Source organism: Mus caroli, chromosome 7 (genome assembly GCF_900094665.2).
Source record: "Mus caroli chromosome 7, CAROLI_EIJ_v1.1, whole genome shotgun sequence".
In the NCBI taxonomy this organism is placed as follows: Eukaryota; Metazoa; Chordata; class Mammalia; order Rodentia; family Muridae; genus Mus; species Mus caroli.
This window is the reverse complement of record NC_034576.1, coordinates 27,199,333-27,218,394: the sequence shown is the minus strand read 5'-3', so window position 1 is coordinate 27,218,394 and position 19,062 is coordinate 27,199,333. Positions and strand designations below refer to the sequence as shown.

Here is a 19,062-nt window from a genome sequence, read left to right as displayed (position 1 = left end):
CTTATTTCCTGTTCTGCTTGTCAGTCCGCTCCAGGGGAGAGAAAAATCAGTGGCGCGCAGAAGCGGAAGTACCTTTTGAGCACCACAAGGGAGCTTTTAAGGCTGTGCCTTTTTGGAAAAATCCCTGACTCCACCCGGCGCAGCTCCAAGGTGGGCTGGTCCCAGTAGCATGCTCCGTTCGTCCTGAACCTGTGAGCTCTGGGCTTCCGGGAGTTCCGCCGCAAGGACTGCATTTCCCAGGGTCCACCGCGCCGGAAGTAACGGATCGAATTCCGGTGTCGTGCATTGCTCCCGTGAAAAGTCAGGTTTTTCTCGTAGGTGGAAGAAATCGCTCTATGGCCTACGTCCTTACAGAGTAAGATCGGAACCAGCAGGCTGGGTGTGGGTGTGGGGTGGATGTTGATATTTGTGTGAGTGTGTAGGGACGGTGATGTGTGTGTCTGTTTGTATGTATACGCACCTTGAGCTCTCTGCATCACCTGTGTCACTATGCTTGTAGCTTTCTGCTCCTGCTTTCTCTTGCAGGCACAGGGGCTGAAGCAAGGAATGGTCAGGTGCAGAGTCTGAAGGGAAGCTTCCTTTGAGGTAAGTGAGCATCTGAGGCCGGAAGTGCCTCCGAGGGTTCCCTGGGGGCGGAGGCGGGGACAGCTACTTGATAAGTTCCCTAGGTTTCCCTGAGCTGTAGCAATGCGAGTGTTGTGGGAAGGGAGGGAAAGTGCTCAATAAGGATGCTCTCAGATCTAGTTTGGGATCTCAGGCTTCCTTGGGCTCCCCACAGGCTCCCCATTTCGGCCATTATTCCAAAGGAGGGCTGGAGAAGCATGAGATCTTTATTGCTACTCAGCTAAGACTAAAGGGCGAAGTTTGTGCCTTCTCTCCGTGTGAGAAATGAGGCTTTAGGTTTAGACTATAGAATTGTCAGTAAATGAAGGAGTAACAGACCAACTGATAGCTCCAACTTTGTGGCCCTTACGTTGTTCGTTCTCCTCCCAATTAGTATCCTCACTATTGTTTCAGTAATCCTTGCCATCTCTCAATAGTCAGACTTTTTCCCTAGACTTTATAGATAAGAATCTCCAGAGGTTAACGTTAGGAATCTCAAACACAAACCAATTCCTACCCATGGCATCACATAGCAGATGGACTTTGATCTTTATAGACCTTCCGTTCAAAGCAGGGGGACTTCAGGGCTGCTGGTGCTGCTTGTATTTAATGCTAAATACTGGCTCCCAAGATCTGGTTGCTCCCCCCACCCCTCGCCATGAGCAGATCCTCACATATTCCAAGTGATGCTATGTGAACTTTGCTCCCCAGTTTAAAACCTGAGTTGAAATAAAACTAGCTACAGCCAGTTCCTGAGAGGACTAGAGAGAGGTAGAGTTTGAGTAACTGGGCTGTGGGTCTCAAGTAGGCACCACCAGGGGAGGAGAGAGAACAGAGGCGGAGCACAGGGGAGGAAAAGACTAGAGAACAGGCAGTCTCCAAGAGCTGGACCAACAGTTCCTGCCAGAGTGATATGCCTCCTGGGGACACCAGACAGCTGGAGCAGAAGTAGCCCTGGAAGTTTGAAACAGCAAGGATTTGGGAAGTGCAGTTGAACCAGTAGCCAGACTGTCATTTAGAGATATAGATTAGGGTCATCCCGCAGTAATTGCACAGAACCTAATAAATAAATATCGTAGTTTGAGTCTCATTCACTTAAGGTTAGATGGGGATGTGTTTAATAGGTATTCTCTGCAGGGGAAAATGTAGGTCGTAGACGATTTCTGTTCACTCTTGAGAACTTTGGGAGTGGAAAAGTGATAGCACTGAATTTGGCATCTTTGAGAGCTAGTGATTTTCTGACTGTGTGAGTGTGTGTGTGTGTGTGTGTGTGTGTGTGTGTGTGTGTGGAATGGGTAATGGCCCGATCCAGATGAGCAATGCTGTGGTTGATCGTGGGGTGTGGATCTGTGGTATCGGGTTAGAGTCTTGGTTCTGTCCCCTCAGGCTCTCCAGGCCTGTCGTGAACCTTAGGATGCCTGTGGTGAAGCCTGTTAGTGCAGTGCCACCATATCCTAAGGGCCTGGTGTGCTTTAGTTGTTCTCTGTGAGGCCATCTTGGGTTCATTCCCCTCAGGGTTCTGCAGGACAAGGGAGTGTGAGAAACAATGCGATAGCTGGTGGATGTTCAAGAAAGCGACCCAAAAAGAAAAGCTAGGCTTTAATCTCGGAATTTGGGGGGCAGAAGCAGGAGATCTCTGTGACTTCCATAGCAGTGTGATCCACAATGACGAGCTCTGGGCTGGCTGGACTACATGGTGACACCTTGTCTCAAGACAACGAGAACACAAACTGTGTATTAATGTAACGCAGAACTTTCTAAATTTTCAGGTGAGTTGTGTGTATTGTGTACAGGGTGATAATTTGGAGACTGTGTGTGCATCAGAATGACTAAAGTACCATTTGTGTAATGAGTGTACTTCCTGTCTATGCTCCTGAGTCTTTACAAACTGTTAATCACAGTCACCATGTCTCATGGTGCATCTCTGGACTTGTGCTGCGTAGCTAAAGTGTTGTCAGTCTATATATGATCAGCATCTTCCCAACTCTTCCTTATGGAAGAGTTGTCTTTGTCGTCTCTCCCACAACCACAGTGCGGCACATCCAGCCTCTGCCATTCAAACCCCATGGTCCAGCGTTTCATGGTTCCAATGACGCCAGGGTCTGATCCCACGTGAGTGAGGTTGTGGGTATTTGTCTTTTTCTCTAAAGATTAACTCTTTATGTTCTTCCTGAAACGCATGTACATGTGTGGAGTTGTGTGTCCATGAGCACAGGTGGTCTAGGGGCCTGAGGTACAGGATCCCCTGCAGCTTGAGTTCCAGGCATTGTAGCTGTCAGGAGGCTGAACTCCTCTGGAAAAGCCTTAGCGGCTTAGCGCTCAGCCCCTGAGCCATCCCCTGCCCCCGCGCTTGCCTTTCTCTTTAGCGTATTGCACGTGTTATTCTCCATGTGCATCCATCCACATTGTAGTAAATGGTTCACTGTGTGTGAGCCCCATCCTCCATGTGCTTGGTCCATTTGTCTGTTGGTGGGGTCGCGTATCACTGCTATGGAAATGATGCTGGAATGAAAGTGAGGGTGTGACTATCTCTTGGAAGTGTATAAAATGTACAAAAGTTATAAATAGCATAGAATGTAGTCTGCCAACCTGGCTCAGTGGATGCAGTGCCTGCAAGCATGGAACTGTGCAGTGCCAGATGCATGTCTGCAGTGCCAGCCCTCCTATGGCAAGAAGTGGGGTAGAGACAAGAGAATCCCTGGCAGGCTGGCTAGCCTGGTGTATGCAGAGGGAGAAGGGAAGGAAGGATAAAGATAGAAGGAAAATTTGTCTGTAGACTTTCTGGGGATATGAAAATGTAAAATTTTATAAGATGATCAGATGTGTACTTGAGAGGAGAAGGAGGAAGGAACATTAGGTGTTCAAGGCCAGCATGGTATACAGGAGACTGTCTCAAAAACAGATGGACAGTCCAGAGTGGATTGAACCAAGGCTTAGGCCTGGAGCACTGGGTCCCCATTTGGTGATGGCTGCTCCCTGGTGCAGCATCTTAGGGAGGTCTGAGGGTTGTGTGTGCTGCTCAGAGCTTGTGAGTAGAGGGTCAGTGCTGCTGAGTGTAGCACAGAGCACAAGATGGTCCTCACACAGCCCAAGAAAGAACAGTTGTGTCAGCCGTGCGGAGGTTGAGAAACTCAGTTCTAGGATCAAAACACTTATGATGCCCACACCAAATTTAGTATTATTTTCTTCAAAATATCTCATATTATGGAAAGAGGGAAACATATACTCACCTCCTGTGACAGGATGTTTTATAGCTAATTATCTCCATAAAGGATCATGGCTTAATTGAGACGACATAAGTGTTATCATAGATGAGGGAAGGTTCTCAGGAGAGTGGTCCATGGTGCACAGTGCCATTCACTAACAGTGGGCACAGAATGCTGGACCCTGCCTGAGCACTGCAGCTGCAGCCCCTCCAGCCTCGCTGTGCTTCAGCCCTGAGTTTACACAGGAGGGGCCACCTGGATGCTGTGAGCCCCTGTGAGCCTTGATAGGTGGGGTTCCAGTAGGAAGATCTGAGATCTGCTCACAGTAGGAGGAGCGGACCAGGTGCAGGGCGAGCTGGATCTCAGGGTGGAAGATGGGATCCCTTCTGCTGGCCTCTTCTGGAGGAAGTTCAAGGCAGACATGTTTGTGCCCTGCACTCCCACACTGCCCCCTTGGCAGTGGGTTGTCTGGGTTAGGAGGGGATCAGCTTTGTGTAGACTCCTGTGTGCTTCCAATTTGTGTGTGGGAGGCTGTGAGCAGTGTGTGGGGGAGAGAGTGAGTGGGGAGGCTTGAGAAATAAGTGTAGTCGATGACATCACAGTGACAGAAGTCAGCCTGGGAACATCAAGTCACAATGCAGTGATGGCTTTCTTTTTGTCCCCCAGGACAGGAAGCCTGAAGAAGAATGGCCAGCTCTAATAGTCAGGACATGGTCTGTGTAAGTTGTTTTTCTCTTTTTGACCTAGGGTGACTTCAGGTTAGGTGACTCCTTCTTGTCTTTCCCTCTTGAAGCTNCCCAAGGATCCGGAATCCCCCAGCCCAGTCTGCCCCTTTCCAGTGAGGGCTGGCAGGTCTGAGCACTTCCTGTCTGTGCCTCTTCCCAGCTGGCACTGGGGTTGTCTTTGAATGCATTCCTCCACACGTGCTCTCTGCTTGGTCTGTGCTCAGGGAGGACTGTCCCTGCAGTGGAGGTGCCAGTCCCACAGGGAACAGGCTTTAGGGGCTTCAAAACTTTAAGGTGATGGTCTCATTTGACTGCACCAAGAAACCTGACTGACATCTGAGGTGTTGTCAGACTGATGACCCAGAGTGTGAGAATGAGTATTCCCTGTGCATGTGTGTGACAAGGTGACCTCCCTGAGGAGGCTTTAGAAGAGAGTTGAGGTATCAGAGAGAAAGATCATTTAGGCTGTGATAGGGAGCTGATTGTAGTCTCCAGAGTTGGGGAAGACCTGAGATACACTGATCCCTGGAAAGATTAAACATAATATGCACATAATGTGGACTCTTACATAGTGTATAAAATCATTCTCATGACAAAAAGTCTTAATGACATCATGTGATAGCATAATAAACTCAAGGACTCACAGCATTTCTTGTGTGTTTTACCCTGATCCCAGGTGACATTTCCCTTCTGTGGGTATAACCTGAGGGATGTGGGTGGAGTGGAGAGGCACAGCTATTGGCTATGTAGGTGGGCACAGTCGTCGTTTATGGAGGGTTCCTGCAGTCAGGTGCCTTGAGCATTTCCTTATGGCTCCCTTCCCACACTTGAGTCCGTTCCCTTCTGGTTTCCATCTTGAAAGCTTCCCCAGTTTCACTCTCCTTGTGTTTGCTCTTTCAGGGGTCAGTGACATTTAAGGATGTGGCTGTTGACTTCTCTCAGGAGGAGTGGGCCTGCCTGGATGCTACTCAGAAGGTCTTATACAGGGACATGATGTTGGAGACCTACAGCAACCTGGTCGCAGTGGGTAAGCCTGTGCCCCATGAATGGGGGATGTGTCCTCTACACTGTGGGCTTTCCTCACTCTGAATTAAAGGACAGTGCCATCTTTCCAGTGGTAGCTGAAGCTGGGATGGAGACCAATTCCTGTCATTGCTTCTCTGAGAAGGCTGAGGCAGGAAGAATGTTGTGAGTGCAACATCACCATCAGATACATCCTGAGTTCGAGGCTAGCCTAGTCTGCAGGGTGAGGCCTTGTTTCAAAAAAAACCAAACCAAAATAAATAAATAAATAAAATAAATAAAGAGATAAATTCATAAAGAGAATCTTGGGCTAGAGAGATAGCTTGGCAGTTAAGAGAACCAGCTATTCTTGTAGATGATCCAGGTTCAATTCCCAGCACCACAGAGGGCTCACAACCAGGTGTAGCTCCAGGACTTTGATGCCCTCGTGCCCCCATGGGTACCATGCTTGTACATGGCGCTCAGCAATACATACACATAAAGTAATTTTTTTATCCCATAGAAAGCATGTGAGATTTATTGGATTGAAAATAGGAGCCTCATGAATTGCCTGCTTGCCCACCCCTTGTTGGTCCTCTCAGTGAGCTCTAGGTTCAGTGAGAGACCCTGCCTCAGATACAGAAGTGAAAAGCAGTCAATGAACACACCTAATACACTGGTCTCTGGCCTGGATATGCATGTACATGTGTGCACAGACCCTCATGAGCACATACATCCCCCTTACATGCATAACTAAATGAAAGAGTCAATCTTACTCATTAGTGAATCTATAGAGTTTACTCAAAAACAGAAGTGGACACATTCTGTTTCCTTCAGCGAACACTTCCTTTACCTGCTTTGTAGTGGAAATTCTCGGATTTGAAGTTTGCTTTTCATTGACCAAATCTGAAGAATGAGGTGTAAATTTTAACAAAAGGCAATATAAATAACAATAACGAGAATAATTTTTATGGCTGTGAATGTAAGTCAGGTGTAGAACACTTCCCCAGGATGCTCAAGGCCCTAGTCCCATCCCCCGCGTTAACTAAATAAATACATGGAAGTGTAAAAAATAATGATTTTATATTAGCGTAGGTCAGACAATCTTTAAAGTACTTGTGATAGTATTTAATCTTAGTATCAACTCTATCAAATAGAAAACATTAATTCAATTATTATCATTACTACTACTACTAATTTCGTGTTTTTGAGGCCAGGTCTCCCGCAGGACAGACCATCTGTGGACTTGCTGTGTTGTGACCATTTGTGTGTGTGCCGCCATGCTTAGTTTTCAGGTGGAAAGTTGAGCATAGAATCTTGTGGGACTTGCCTAAATGAATGTCATTATTAGTGAGCTGCAGAGATGGGATTTGTACTAGACAGTATAGCTTAAGCGTTCCTGTTCTCACTACTCAATTATATTTTTGTTTTTAAGTGACAAGCCCCTGTCTGCATTTAAAGGAGATTAAAACTAATCTTAAGCAGCTGAATTCTTACCCAGGTTGCTTTTTCTTCTCTCAATTCTTTTCCTCAGCATTATTTTGGCTTTTAGAAGCTTTTGATCTGTTTTTCCAAGATAAGAATCTTGCTATACAGGGTAAATGGCTTGGCTCATTTCCCCCATGCAGGCCTCACAAAGCATGATCCACTGTGCCCAGCTGTATAGGCCTTTATAATAAATGTGTATTCTTAAAATCTACACAAACAGGGCATAGTGGCACACACCTTCAGTCCCAGCATTTGGGAGGCAGAGGCAAGCAGATCAAGTAAATTCAAGGCCAGGCTGATGTAATATGTTCTCTACATCCTGGGATTATTAAAAGAGACCCAGTCCCAATGAATGAATGAATGAATGAATGAATGAAAATCTACACACTGAGCCATCTCTTTCTTTCTTTTAAGTGGGAAGTTGCATTTCTAAGCCAGATCTGATCGTCTTACTAGAGCAGGAGAAAGAGCCCTGGATGGCTGTGAAGGAAGAAACAGACAGGCCGAGCCCAGGTGAGTAAGAGTGAAGTGTTTCATTATTGGTTGTGTGTGCACACACGTGTGCAGGTATCCTAAGAGGCCCTAGAGAGGGTCAGCTCCCTGGGGCTGGAGTTATAGGGGCTGCTGGGTCTCTAACCCAGGGCGTCGGGCAGAGCTCTTAGAGTTCTTGACCACTGAACCAAAGCCAAGACAGTTTCAGCACCAGTGAAAGCTGTAACGCAGGGAGGGGCACCAAATGTGTTTGAATTCTGTGTCTTCATGGTCACTGTAGTCACGGTGTGATGGTGGCTCCTCCCTGCAGCACTGGGGAGGTGGCAAAGGCAGATCCCTTGGGCTTGCTGGCAAGTCAGCTCCAGGCAGATGAGAGACCCTGACTCACAAAGCACAGAATGACAAGTAGAGAAACATCTGAGTGCATACATCACACAGCCTTCTACCTAGGTTGGCAGGGAGCTGTGATGGTTTTCTTGGTTGACAAATTGACTAGGAACTAACTAAAATCCAAGCATCTCAGTACACCTATGAGAGATTTTTGTTAAGTAAGTATCTAAAGTAGGAAGACCCACCTTTAACCCACATCTTTTGAGATGGGAAGACCCATCTTACATCTGGGCCACACCTTCTGGTGCAGCCTGGGAAAAGGATGTGAAGGAAGCTCTGCTCTTTGTCTGCTTCCCTTACTCTGGTGTCAAGTCCAGTCTATTTGGGAGTCTGCATGGTTCTTGTACCTTAGTAGGCATCTTATTCATTAGAGTAGGGAGATTTTCTTCTATGATTTTGTTGAAAATATTTCTTTTATCCTTGAACTGGGCTGCTGCTCCTCCTCCTTCGATTTGCACAGGAGTTTTTTTAGATTTACCATTTTATTTGTGACAGGTATTTATTTCTTTTATTGTGTCTTCAATGTGTAGCTTTAGATTTTTTTCAAAACCTATTTTAATTCTAGTTCTTTAATGCTTTCAACCTCCCTTATAGCCCACCACCCACCAGAGGTAGTAGAAAAGAAAGGTTAATAGAAAACAGGAGTTGTGGATCTGTTTAGAAATAATTCTTTGGGGTGATTCCCATCTTTATTGTTAGTAGTCCAGTTCACTAGCAAAACACCAAACATGAATCTGTAGCAGCAGCTCAGGCCAGAAGAAACTCTAAGGCTGTGGCACAAGCCCACAGAAGCAGCAAGAAGCAGCTTGGATTCCAGAAGGACTTTGGTGCATTTCTCTCTGCAAAATCATGACAAGCAAAGATCAGCAAAGAAAGCAAGGCGAATCAATGCAAGAGCATCATCAGCGAAGACCAGTGTCAGGAAAGACCAACAAAGACTAGTGAGGAGTTGCAAGGCGAACCAATGCAAAGGCGTTGTCCACTGTCTGTTGGGTTATTCTTATACCCTTCCAAACATCACAAGCATCTGCCCCTGCAAAACATCACATGCCCTTTCACCAGAGAGTTTCCAGAAAACCACCATATGCCTATTCTCAGCAAAACATCTTCTCATAAGACAGCTTCCAGAAAAACATTACATGACACAACTAAGTCTCCAGCAATTTCCACTTCATTAGTGTCTGAGATTTTTCTTCTACCTCTCATATTCCGTTGGTTACTCTTGCTTCTGAGGGTCCTGTTTGAGTTTGTAAGCTTTTTGTTTCCAGATGTTTCTCAGTTTTAGCTTTCTTTATTGATTCTATTTGTGCTTTCAGGTCTTGAACTATTTCATTCATTTCCTTCCACTGTTTGTGTTTTAATAGATTGCTTTAAAGGATATTGTCCTCTTTAATGACTTGTATCATATTTTAAAAGGCTATTTAAATATTTTTCTTGCACTTTAGCAATGTTGTAATAATACTCAGGGACTGCTGTGGTACAGTTGCTGGGCTCTGGTGCACACATATTATCCTAGCTTTTATTATGGTTTTGTACTGAATTTTAGGCATCTGTATTTGTGAAGTGCTTATATCTGATCTTGTCTTTGTTGGCTGGTTTTTTTGTTATTTGGTTTCTATTGCCCTTTCTGGTTCTTAGGAGAGTGTGGTAGCTATGTATTACTTGGAAGGAAATTCTTGTGGAATCCTGATGGGTATAGACACTGAGAATTCCAGGTAAAATGTGTTCCTAGGTAATGGGAGCTGACACTTAGGAATGGGGATGGGCTAGGAGGGGTGTGTCCAGGGATTGTGGTGATTTGAATATGTTTGGCCCAGTGAATGGTACTATTAGGAGGTGTAGCCTTGTTGGAGGAAGTGTGACACTTTGGGGGTGGGCAATGAGACCCTCTTCCTAACCACTTGGGAGCCAGTCTTCTCCTAGCAGCCTTCAGAAAAAGAAATAGAACCCTCAGCTCCTCTTGCACCATGCCTGTTTGGATGCTGCCATCCTTCCATCTTGATGATACTGGCTTGAACCTGTAAGTCAGCCCCAATTAAATATCCTAGAAGAGTTGTCTTGGTTATGGTGTCTCTTCACAGCAGTAAAACTTTACAAAGACAGAAGTTGGTACCAGAGACTAGCATATTGCTGTGATAGCCTGCCCATGCTTTTGTTTGGAATAATGTAGATCTTAAGACTTTGGACTGGGAAAGCAGTGGAGTCCTCTCAATGGGGCTTAGTAGGCTATCCTAGTAGGAACATGGAAGACTTTGTTGCTGAGAATGATTTTGAACTGTGCAGATCTGGCCCAAAAGGTTTCAGTGGAGAAGAATTTCAGCGTGTGGCCTAGAGACTGTTTTTGTGGTATTTTGGTGAAGAAGGTGGCTGCTTTTTGCCATTGTCCAAAGAGTTTGCCTGAGGCTAAGCTGAAGAGATTTTGATTAATTGCTTTGAAAAAGGAAGTCTCAAAACAGCGTGGTATAAATATTGTTTTGTGGTTACTACAGTTCAGTCTTATGAAGAGTGTTTTAATGAAAAAGAACAAACTGGGAAAGGAAAAATGGAAAATATATGGTTCAAATATTAAAGGGGCACTAGGAAGTAGAATGGAGCTGAATCCTATGTTCTAGGAAATAACAGATTAAGGCAGTGGGACTTTAGGGCAAGATCCCACCCAGCTAAATTTAGGTCAAGGCATGGTGGTACACACCTTTAATCCCAGGAGCCAGAACCATGCAGATCTCTGAGCTCAAGGCCAATCTACAGAGCAAGTTCCAGGACAGCCAAGCTTAGGCAAGTGAGGGATTTGAAAATCAGAAAACTGGTAAAAGAATAAGGGGCCATGTTCCACCTCTGGAAGCAACAGAACTCAGCAGCTTTGGCCTTGTGGCTCTGGCTTTAGAGTCCAGAATAGAAGGAAGTACTGGGACAATTTATCTTAGTTAGCTGGAGCTAAGAAATTATCAGTGATTAAGAAGAAACCAGTAGCACTGAGGTGAAAATGGCTGGAAGTGTTTTCTGAGAGCACAAAGAAGCTGTGTTCCAGGGATAACCAAGGTTGTACCTCATACTGCAGCTGGACTTGGTAATGTATAAGAATCAGGTTTTGAAGGCATGAAAGGGTCATGGAGAACAGCTGAGACTTGGCACTGTGAGAGGCCAGGGAAGGCCATTGGTGAAGGGGCAGCTTCAGATGCAGGTGATGACCAGGACTGAAGAGGTTATGCAAAGAAGTTGAGACTTGACACCATGACGGGAGCTTATGAGAGGCTATTGGTGAAGCCTCATTACAGTTGAAGACCCCAATATATTGGAGATGTCAGTACCTCGGCATGATCGCTAAGAACAGCAGCAGCAGTGGAGTGGTGTCAACCAGAACCTAGATAGAATGCTACAGAGGAAAGAGGTAGAGACATGACCCAAGCCCTTTGGAGGAGCCCAGAAGATCATTTGTTGATCCCAGACATCGGAACAAAAAGCTGCAAAGTTGAAGTTGCCTTGGAGACCCCAGGATGTTTAAGATGCCAAGACTGTGGGCTATCTGCTGAGGAAAGCTTCTAACAGGGAATGGAACCAGCCCAGGAGGAAGAACTTTGTTGCAGTCAACAAAGATGAAAAAGGAGTTGGAGATCTGAAGATTGCTTTTGATATCAGATATGGAGATGTAGAGTTTGGAGTTTTCCCAGCTGTTTTTTTGTCTTGATTTGGGGATTATGGTTAAGTGATTGGATGAATCTCAGAAGAGACTTTGAACTTTGGACGTTTAACACTGTTGAGACTGCTATAGACTATGGGGACTTTGGAATTGGACTAAATGAATTTATTATGCTATGTCTAGGTATGCTCCCCATAGACTCAGATGTTTGAACAAATCTATAGGGGACAGGGAGTGGAATGTGGTGGTTTGAATATGCTTGGCCCAGGGAATGCCACTATTAGGTGGTGTAGCCTTGTTGGAGGAAGTGGGTCACTGTGGGGGTTGGCAGTGAGACCTTACTGCTAACCACGTGGGAGCCACTCTTCTAGAGGCCTTCAGATGAAGATGTAGAACTCTCAGCTACTCCTGCACCATGCTTGTCTGAACTTTGCCATGCTCCCACCTTGGTGATAATGGACTGAACCTCTGAACCTGTAAGGCAGCTCCAATTAAATGTTATCCTATAAGAGTTGCCTTGGTCATGGTATTTGTTCACAGCAGTAAAACCCTAACAAAGCAGGGATCCATAAGAAGGAGGAAAGCAGGTCTTCCACTAGAATCTGCTTATTCCCTGGAAATGGGAACAGAGTGAGAAGAGGCCAAAGTAGGTGGTCTCCTACAGAACTGGAGATGAGCCCGGGGATTGGACTTGGAGGAATGGAGGGAGAGGTGAAGATGTGCAGTTAGTCTGTCTGTTTCCCTGACCAGAGTAGTCTTTGAGTTTCCAGGGAAGGCCTGATGGAGTTGGGGGCTGGGATAAAGCAGTTAATATAGAGAAGGAAGTTAGTCGGTATACATCTGTGCTAAGAAAGTATACCACAGGAGCTGGAGAGATGGCTCAGTGGTTAAGAGCACTGACTATTCTTCCAGAGGTCCTGAGTTCAAATCCCAGCAACCACACAGTGCTTCACAACGATCTATAATGAGATTGGATGCCCTCTTCTGGTGTGTCTGAAAACAGCTACAGTGTACTTAAATATAATAAATACATCTTTAAAAAAAAGAAAGAAAGGAAGAAAGAAAGAAAGAAAGTATTGCACACAACTGATCTAGTGTAAGAGTTTCATTGGGGGTTGGGGGTATAGTGTGATTTCTCTTGTGTTCCTGGCCCTTTAAAAGGTCAACTGGACTTTTTTACGAATTCTTAACCATTAGTACTGCTTGACCTTCAGTGCAGGATATAAAAAGCCAGCAGAGGCTGAGAAAGGAGATTGAGCAGAGTGAGAGGAGAAAGCAATTGGGACAGAAGATATTGTTAGGAGACAGGTGAGTCAGGAGAAGCTGAGGTGAGCAGATGGGCTAGAACAGTTGTTATAGTTTGGAGCTGCTAGTATTGGAAAAACTGCTAGAAGGGACTGTGTTTAAAGCTCATTGTTGGGGGTCTGAGGGAGATACAGTTGGGAAAAACGTTTGAATGGGCTTGGCTGAAAACTTGGAACAATGGATGGGAAATAAATTAGATCCAAGGATCTCTCTCTCTTTTTCTCTCTCTTCCCACTCTATCCTCCTTTCTCTCCTATTTAGGGTTAAGGGATGGGACCTGGGGAATAAGGGGTCAGAAGAAAAAAAGAACCGCACAGAGTAGCAAAGACCAGCTCCAAGGGTGAAATTGAAAGGCTGTCTCGGTGGGAGCATGAGAGAGAGATAGAGACAGAGACTGAAGAGACAGACAGACAGACAGACAGAGAGAGAGAGATAGAGAGAGAGAGGCAGAAAGAAGAACAGAGAAAAGAAGTCAGAGATTGAGAGAGAAAGACAGACTAGGAGAGAGAGCTAGGGTTGCTGGGACCTGGATAGCTGTGGTAATGACATAAGCTGCTGCTGCTAGCATCCTGAGGGCAGGCTGGTGGAACTGTCTGATGGCTGACAGTGTGTATTTCAAGTAGAATGCAAATGAACACATTAGGTCATTCCAGTACATCTCATTAAGCAAACAAATATAGACAGACTTTTGGCTACTTTATGGGTTTCTTTTTCTACCACTGTCCTCTACCCTTACTTATTCCACCCTCCTAAACCCCCAACACTGGGTAGGACAGAAAGAAGGCTTGAGTGGAAAGGAGGTGTCGATATTGTTAAGACTACGTCCTGCTGATTAGGGGTGTTAAATTTCTTGGAACAAATTTGTTCTTCAGCGTCACAATGTCTAATTTCTTCTTCTCATCTCTTTGTATGTGACCACTTGACAAACCTCATCAACAGCATCCAGCATATACCCTCTCAAAAGGTCCCAGAATTCCAAACATCAGACACTTGCGAAAACTGTCTGCAACTGGAAAAAACAAGCCCCTGCTAGAGTACAAGGCAAATCATAGACATCTCCTGTGGATGTCCATTCCCATAGCCACGCCTGGCGTTACAAACTTCTGTTGGAGGAGGTGGCCTATGCCTTTAATCCAGCACAGGGGAGGCAGGGCCAGGCACATCTACAAAATGAGTCCAGGACAACCAGGGCTGTTACGTAGGAAAAACAACAAGCAAAAAGAAAAAAAAAAAGATGCAAAAAGAAGCAAAACAAAACATATTCCCATAACATCTCTGTGTTTTTAAAGAAATCAGAATCCTTACTTTAGACAGGTCTTCCCATTTCCAACCTGTTCTACTGTAAACTATTGTCTTACATAAACTGTGTTTATTGCTGCTCTCCTTCCTCCTGTTACTTTAGTCTAGCCATTCATTTAATAGCTTTTATGTTACAGGAAAATAAAATATTCTTGCTTTTTCATTTTCTTTCAGACTTGAAGACGGATTATGATGCTGAAAATATATCTCCAGAAAATCCTATTAATAATAAAAAATTTCTCGAACAGAGCATAAAGCAATTAATAACTTTTGACCCTAAGGACTCTAGTACTAGTATTGGCCCCAACTATAGTACATTCCATGGACTACAGGATTGTCAGAGTGATGCTGGTCAACAGATAACTAACAAGGCAGAAATGCCTCCTTATACCTGCCAGACTCTTGGTCACAATACAGAAAAACCGTATGAATGTAAAGAGTGTGGGAAGTGCTTTGGTTGTAGGTCAACTCTAACTCAGCATCAAAGTATTCATACTGGAGAGAAGCCCTATGAATGTGAGGAGTGTGGGAAGGCCTTCAGACTCCCCCAACAGCTCACAAGACATCAGAAGTCTCACAGTGGTGAGAAACCTTTTGAGTGTAATGAATGTGGAAAGGCTTTTCATCTTCCTGACCTGCTTAAGTACCATAAAACCATTCATACAGGTGAAAAACCATTTGAATGCAGGGAATGTGGGAAGTCCTTCAACCGAGTCTCCAACCTTGTTGCACATAGGATTATCCATGCTGATGTGAAACCATACAAATGTAGTGAGTGTGGGAAAGCCTTTAAACGGCGCTCAAACCTCGTGCAACATCAGAAAACTCATTCTGATGAAAGACCCTTTCAGTGTAAGGACTGTGGGAAGGGCTTCATTGTTCTGGCTCAGCTCACAAGGCACCAGAACATTCACACTGGAGAGAAGTCATTTGAATGTCATGAATGTGGGAAAGCCTTCAGACTCCCCCAACAGCTCACAAGACATCAGAAGTCTCACAGTGGTGAGAAACCTTTCAAATGCAATGAATGTGGAAAGGCTTTTCATCTTCCTGACCTGCTCAAGTACCATAAAACCATTCATGCAAGTACAAAACCATTTGAATGCAGGGAATGTGGGAAGTCCTTCCATCGAATCTCTAACCTTGTTGAACATAGGCTTATTCATGCTGATGTGAAACCACACAAATGTAATGAGTGTGGGAAAGCCTTTAAACGACACAAAAGCCTCATGCAACATCAGAAAATCCATTCTGGTGAGAGACCCTTTCAGTGCCAGGAGTGTGGGAAGGCCTTCATTGTTCTGACTCATCTCACTCGGCACCAGACCATTCATACTGGAGAGAAGTCATTTGAATGTAACGAATGTGGCAAGAAATTCAGAACTGCCACACACCTTGTTATGCACCAGACTATTCATACAGGTGAGAAACCCTTTGAATGTAATGTATGTGGGAAGGCTTTTCGGCTTCAGGTATACCTTTCTGAGCACCAGAAAATTCACATTGAAGAAAAACCCTTCAAGTGTAAGCTCTGTGGGTCAGCCTTCAGACGTAAGTACCAACTTAATGAACATTACACAATTCATACTGATGAGAAACCCTATCAGTGCAAGGAATGTGGGAAATGCTTTCGTCAAAGATCAAATTTTACTGAACATCAGAGTATTCACACTGGAAACAAACCCTTTGAGTGTAAAGAATGTGGGAAGTTCTTTAGACTAAATACACTTCTCATTCGTCATCAGAAGTCTCACAGTAGTGAGAGACCTTATGAGTGTAAAGAATGTGGAAAGGCTTTTCATCTTCCCAGTGAACTTAATAACCATCACATTGTTCATACAAGTAACAGACCCTTTGAATGCAAGGTATGTGGGAAGTCCTTCAAGCGTGAATCCACTCTCATTCAACATAGTGTTATTCATGGTGGTGTGAAATCATATGAATGTAATGAGTGTGGGAAAGCTTTTATTCATCGCTCAAGCCTGTTCCACCACCGGAAAATTCATTCTGATGAGAAACCTTTTAAGTGTCAAGAGTGTGGAAAGGCCTTCGTTGTTCTGGCATACCTCACTCGGCACCAGAGCATCCACACTGGAGAGAAATCATTTGAATGTCAGCAGTGTGGGTCAGCCTTCAGATATAAGTCCCAACTCAGTAAACATCAGAGAATTCATACTGATGTGAAACTCTTTCAGTGCATGGAAGGTGGAAATGACTTTGTTCACGGAACGAACCTTGGCATTCATCAGGGAATCCATACTGGTGAGAATCCCTTTCAATGTAATGAATATGGGGAAGCTTTTAAATACCATTACCAGTTTCCTTGGACATTTTAGAATCCATATTGATAAGAATCCTTATGAATGTAGTGAATGTGGGAAGTACTTTACACATGGCAGAGATGTTAAAGTACATCAAAGCATTCACACTGGTGACAAACTCACAGGGTTAAGAACGTGGGAAGACTTAGGTGAATATGAAACTTGTTTTGACATTATACATACATTAATAAGAAGTCATGATGTAAGGAAAATGAAAGGCCTACAATAAATTCTAAGCTAGCTAGCTGTATATCAGAGAGTTTCTACTGGTGAGAAATTCTATGAATATGAGTAAGGTGGCAACATGTTAAGATATAGTTCAGCCTTCATGCACATTTGCAAGTTCACATCGGTAATCAACCCTATCGCTGTAAAGAATGTGCCAAGAGCTCTAATTGGAACTTAGATCTTCAAAATCAAGGAAGCCATGCTGGCTTCAAATACAGTGAATACAAGGAACGTGGGAACATTTATAGAATTGGCTGTTACAGCTCATCAGAGAGTCCCTGTAGGTCTGAAATCCTGTGACAGGGAAGACTCAAGAAAAGCCTTTATTGAAAATGGTGAGCTTATCCAGCCTGAGAAAAATCCATACTCTCCAGGGGGCCTGCATGTGTAGGCAAGGAGGACAAGCCAGTGGATGAAAATGTGACTGGACACCAGAGAACTCATATTGGGAAGGTTGTCACTTAAAAGAATGTGGAAACTTTAATCTGTCCTGGCAATTGGTCAACATCAAAAGAATTCATGTACTGTTGCTGCCAAGAAACCCTTTGGAATGGGTATGTGGAAAGTCGGTTGTTCAGAGAAGATACTCTGTTGCGAATGTCTTTTATTGTCAGAAATACAATGTAGTAATCACGTTCTTGATTTACTCTCATCTTGTTAGTTGTATAAACTTAATTCATCAGGAGTCACCAAGGGCTGTCAAGTACTGGGGAGCAGTCACTGCAACTGCGTTTGCCGGAGATGCTTTTTCCCCCCCATGGTTCCTGAGATGTTAGAGCAGATGTTTACTTTTTGCATAATTTGTCAATGGCCAGCACAGGACCAGCCAAAGTCATGGCAACGGGAGCTATAATAGAGAATAAAGTCCTTGACAGTATTGGTCAGTGCCCATGTTCTATAATACAGGTTTTACATAGTTCTAGTTTCATGAGCATTAGCATAACTGACATGGAAGCCTGATTGCACTGTAGATAGTTTAGGAAATCTCATGCTTTTACCCACTGCTAAATTTTAAATAACTATTCTTGTAATGGATGGTTAGGAACTTGAAAGTATTTGAATTGTGAGTCCATTTCTTAAGTATTTGTGTGGTAAAGTTTTAAAACAATCATTGATGAATAAGAACTTTCTAAAGGAGTAAAAACCATAAAAAGTTCAAAAGTTAAAATCCTATTATTTGTGTCCTCTCCACACCTGAAGATAAACTACATTTGTGATAGGACAAGAAAGTTCTTGGATCTTCAATCTCTTATTCTTGCTGAGAACATTTTAACTTCAACTAGAATTTGATTCCCTCGATGGAGAATCTGATGGTATATCCAATTCTACTGGAGGTCAAATTGCCTCTAATAATTTATTGTGACTTCTTTTTAAACCTCCCACTCCAGCTATCTGCTTATCTTCACACTATTAAACTGCCTGCTTGGGCAAAAGCTCTCCTTGCAGCTGCTGAGCAAGATAATAGGATGTGGGTCTGTACTAAATGCTTGGGATTATACTTGGGTCCCAAATACCTGAATGTACTCCGAGCTGGCTGGAATAAAGAATTTCATTTGGCTCTAAACTGTGTCTCAGTGGGCATCTCTGGTGGGCAACCTGTAACACCTTTACAAAATAGCCAGAGTGAAACTACTTATAGAAATATATATGTGCAATTTTTCATCCATGTTGAAAGCTTGGAATATTCAATACACATCTGTATCCTCACCTAGATTGAAAATTGTCAACAAGTTACAAGGTTGATCCTGTTTTTCTGTGTATATAGATTTGGGGATATACCATTAATATGTTTTAAAACTGAATATGGCAAAGCATATCTGAATCCTAGTTATTATAAAGCTGAATTAGGAGAATCAAGAGTTGGAGGCAAGGGGCTGGAGAGATGGCTCAGCAGTTAAGAGCACTGACTGCTCTTCCAGAGGTCATGAGTTCAATTCCCAGGAACCACATGGTGGCTCACAACCATCTGTAATGGGATCTGATGCTCTATTATGGTATGTCTGATGACATCTACTCACATAAATAAATAAATTAAATAATAAATAAATCTTAATTAAAAAGAGTTGGGGGCAAGCCTAGCTATATAATGACTTTAAGTCCAGTTAAGGCAGTATAGAGACCCCTATATTAAAAAAAAAAGTTAGAGACATGACATTTTATCTGTTACTAATCAGCCGAAATGGAATGCCATCTATACCATAGAGTCATAAATGTTCTTAAGAAGACTGAGAATTTTATGGCATGCAGAAGTTTGTAATTTTCCTCCTAACTTTACTGATTTAAACTGCATATGTCCCGAGGAGACTCCAGTAGAGATAAACATTTGGCCGTGCTCTGTGCTTTATTAAATTTTCAGTGTTGATTTA

General features: G+C 43.8%; 1 protein-coding gene across 1 annotated transcript; it reads left to right on the top strand.

Moving 5' to 3' along the window:
* Positions 1-249: 249 nt before the first annotated feature.
* LOC110297820 (zinc finger protein 780A-like) lies at positions 250-18,260 on the top strand. Its single transcript, XM_029479486.1, is given in 9 exon segments — positions 250-355; positions 526-585; positions 2,119-2,372; positions 2,636-2,715; positions 4,476-4,528; positions 5,435-5,561; positions 7,439-7,537; positions 14,322-16,465; positions 16,467-18,260. Coding segments are annotated over 5 exon segments (2,634 nt in total). The 5' UTR covers positions 250-355; positions 526-585; positions 2,119-2,372; positions 2,636-2,715; positions 4,476-4,495; the 3' UTR covers positions 16,698-18,260.
* The last annotated feature ends 802 nt before the right edge of the window (positions 18,261-19,062 follow it).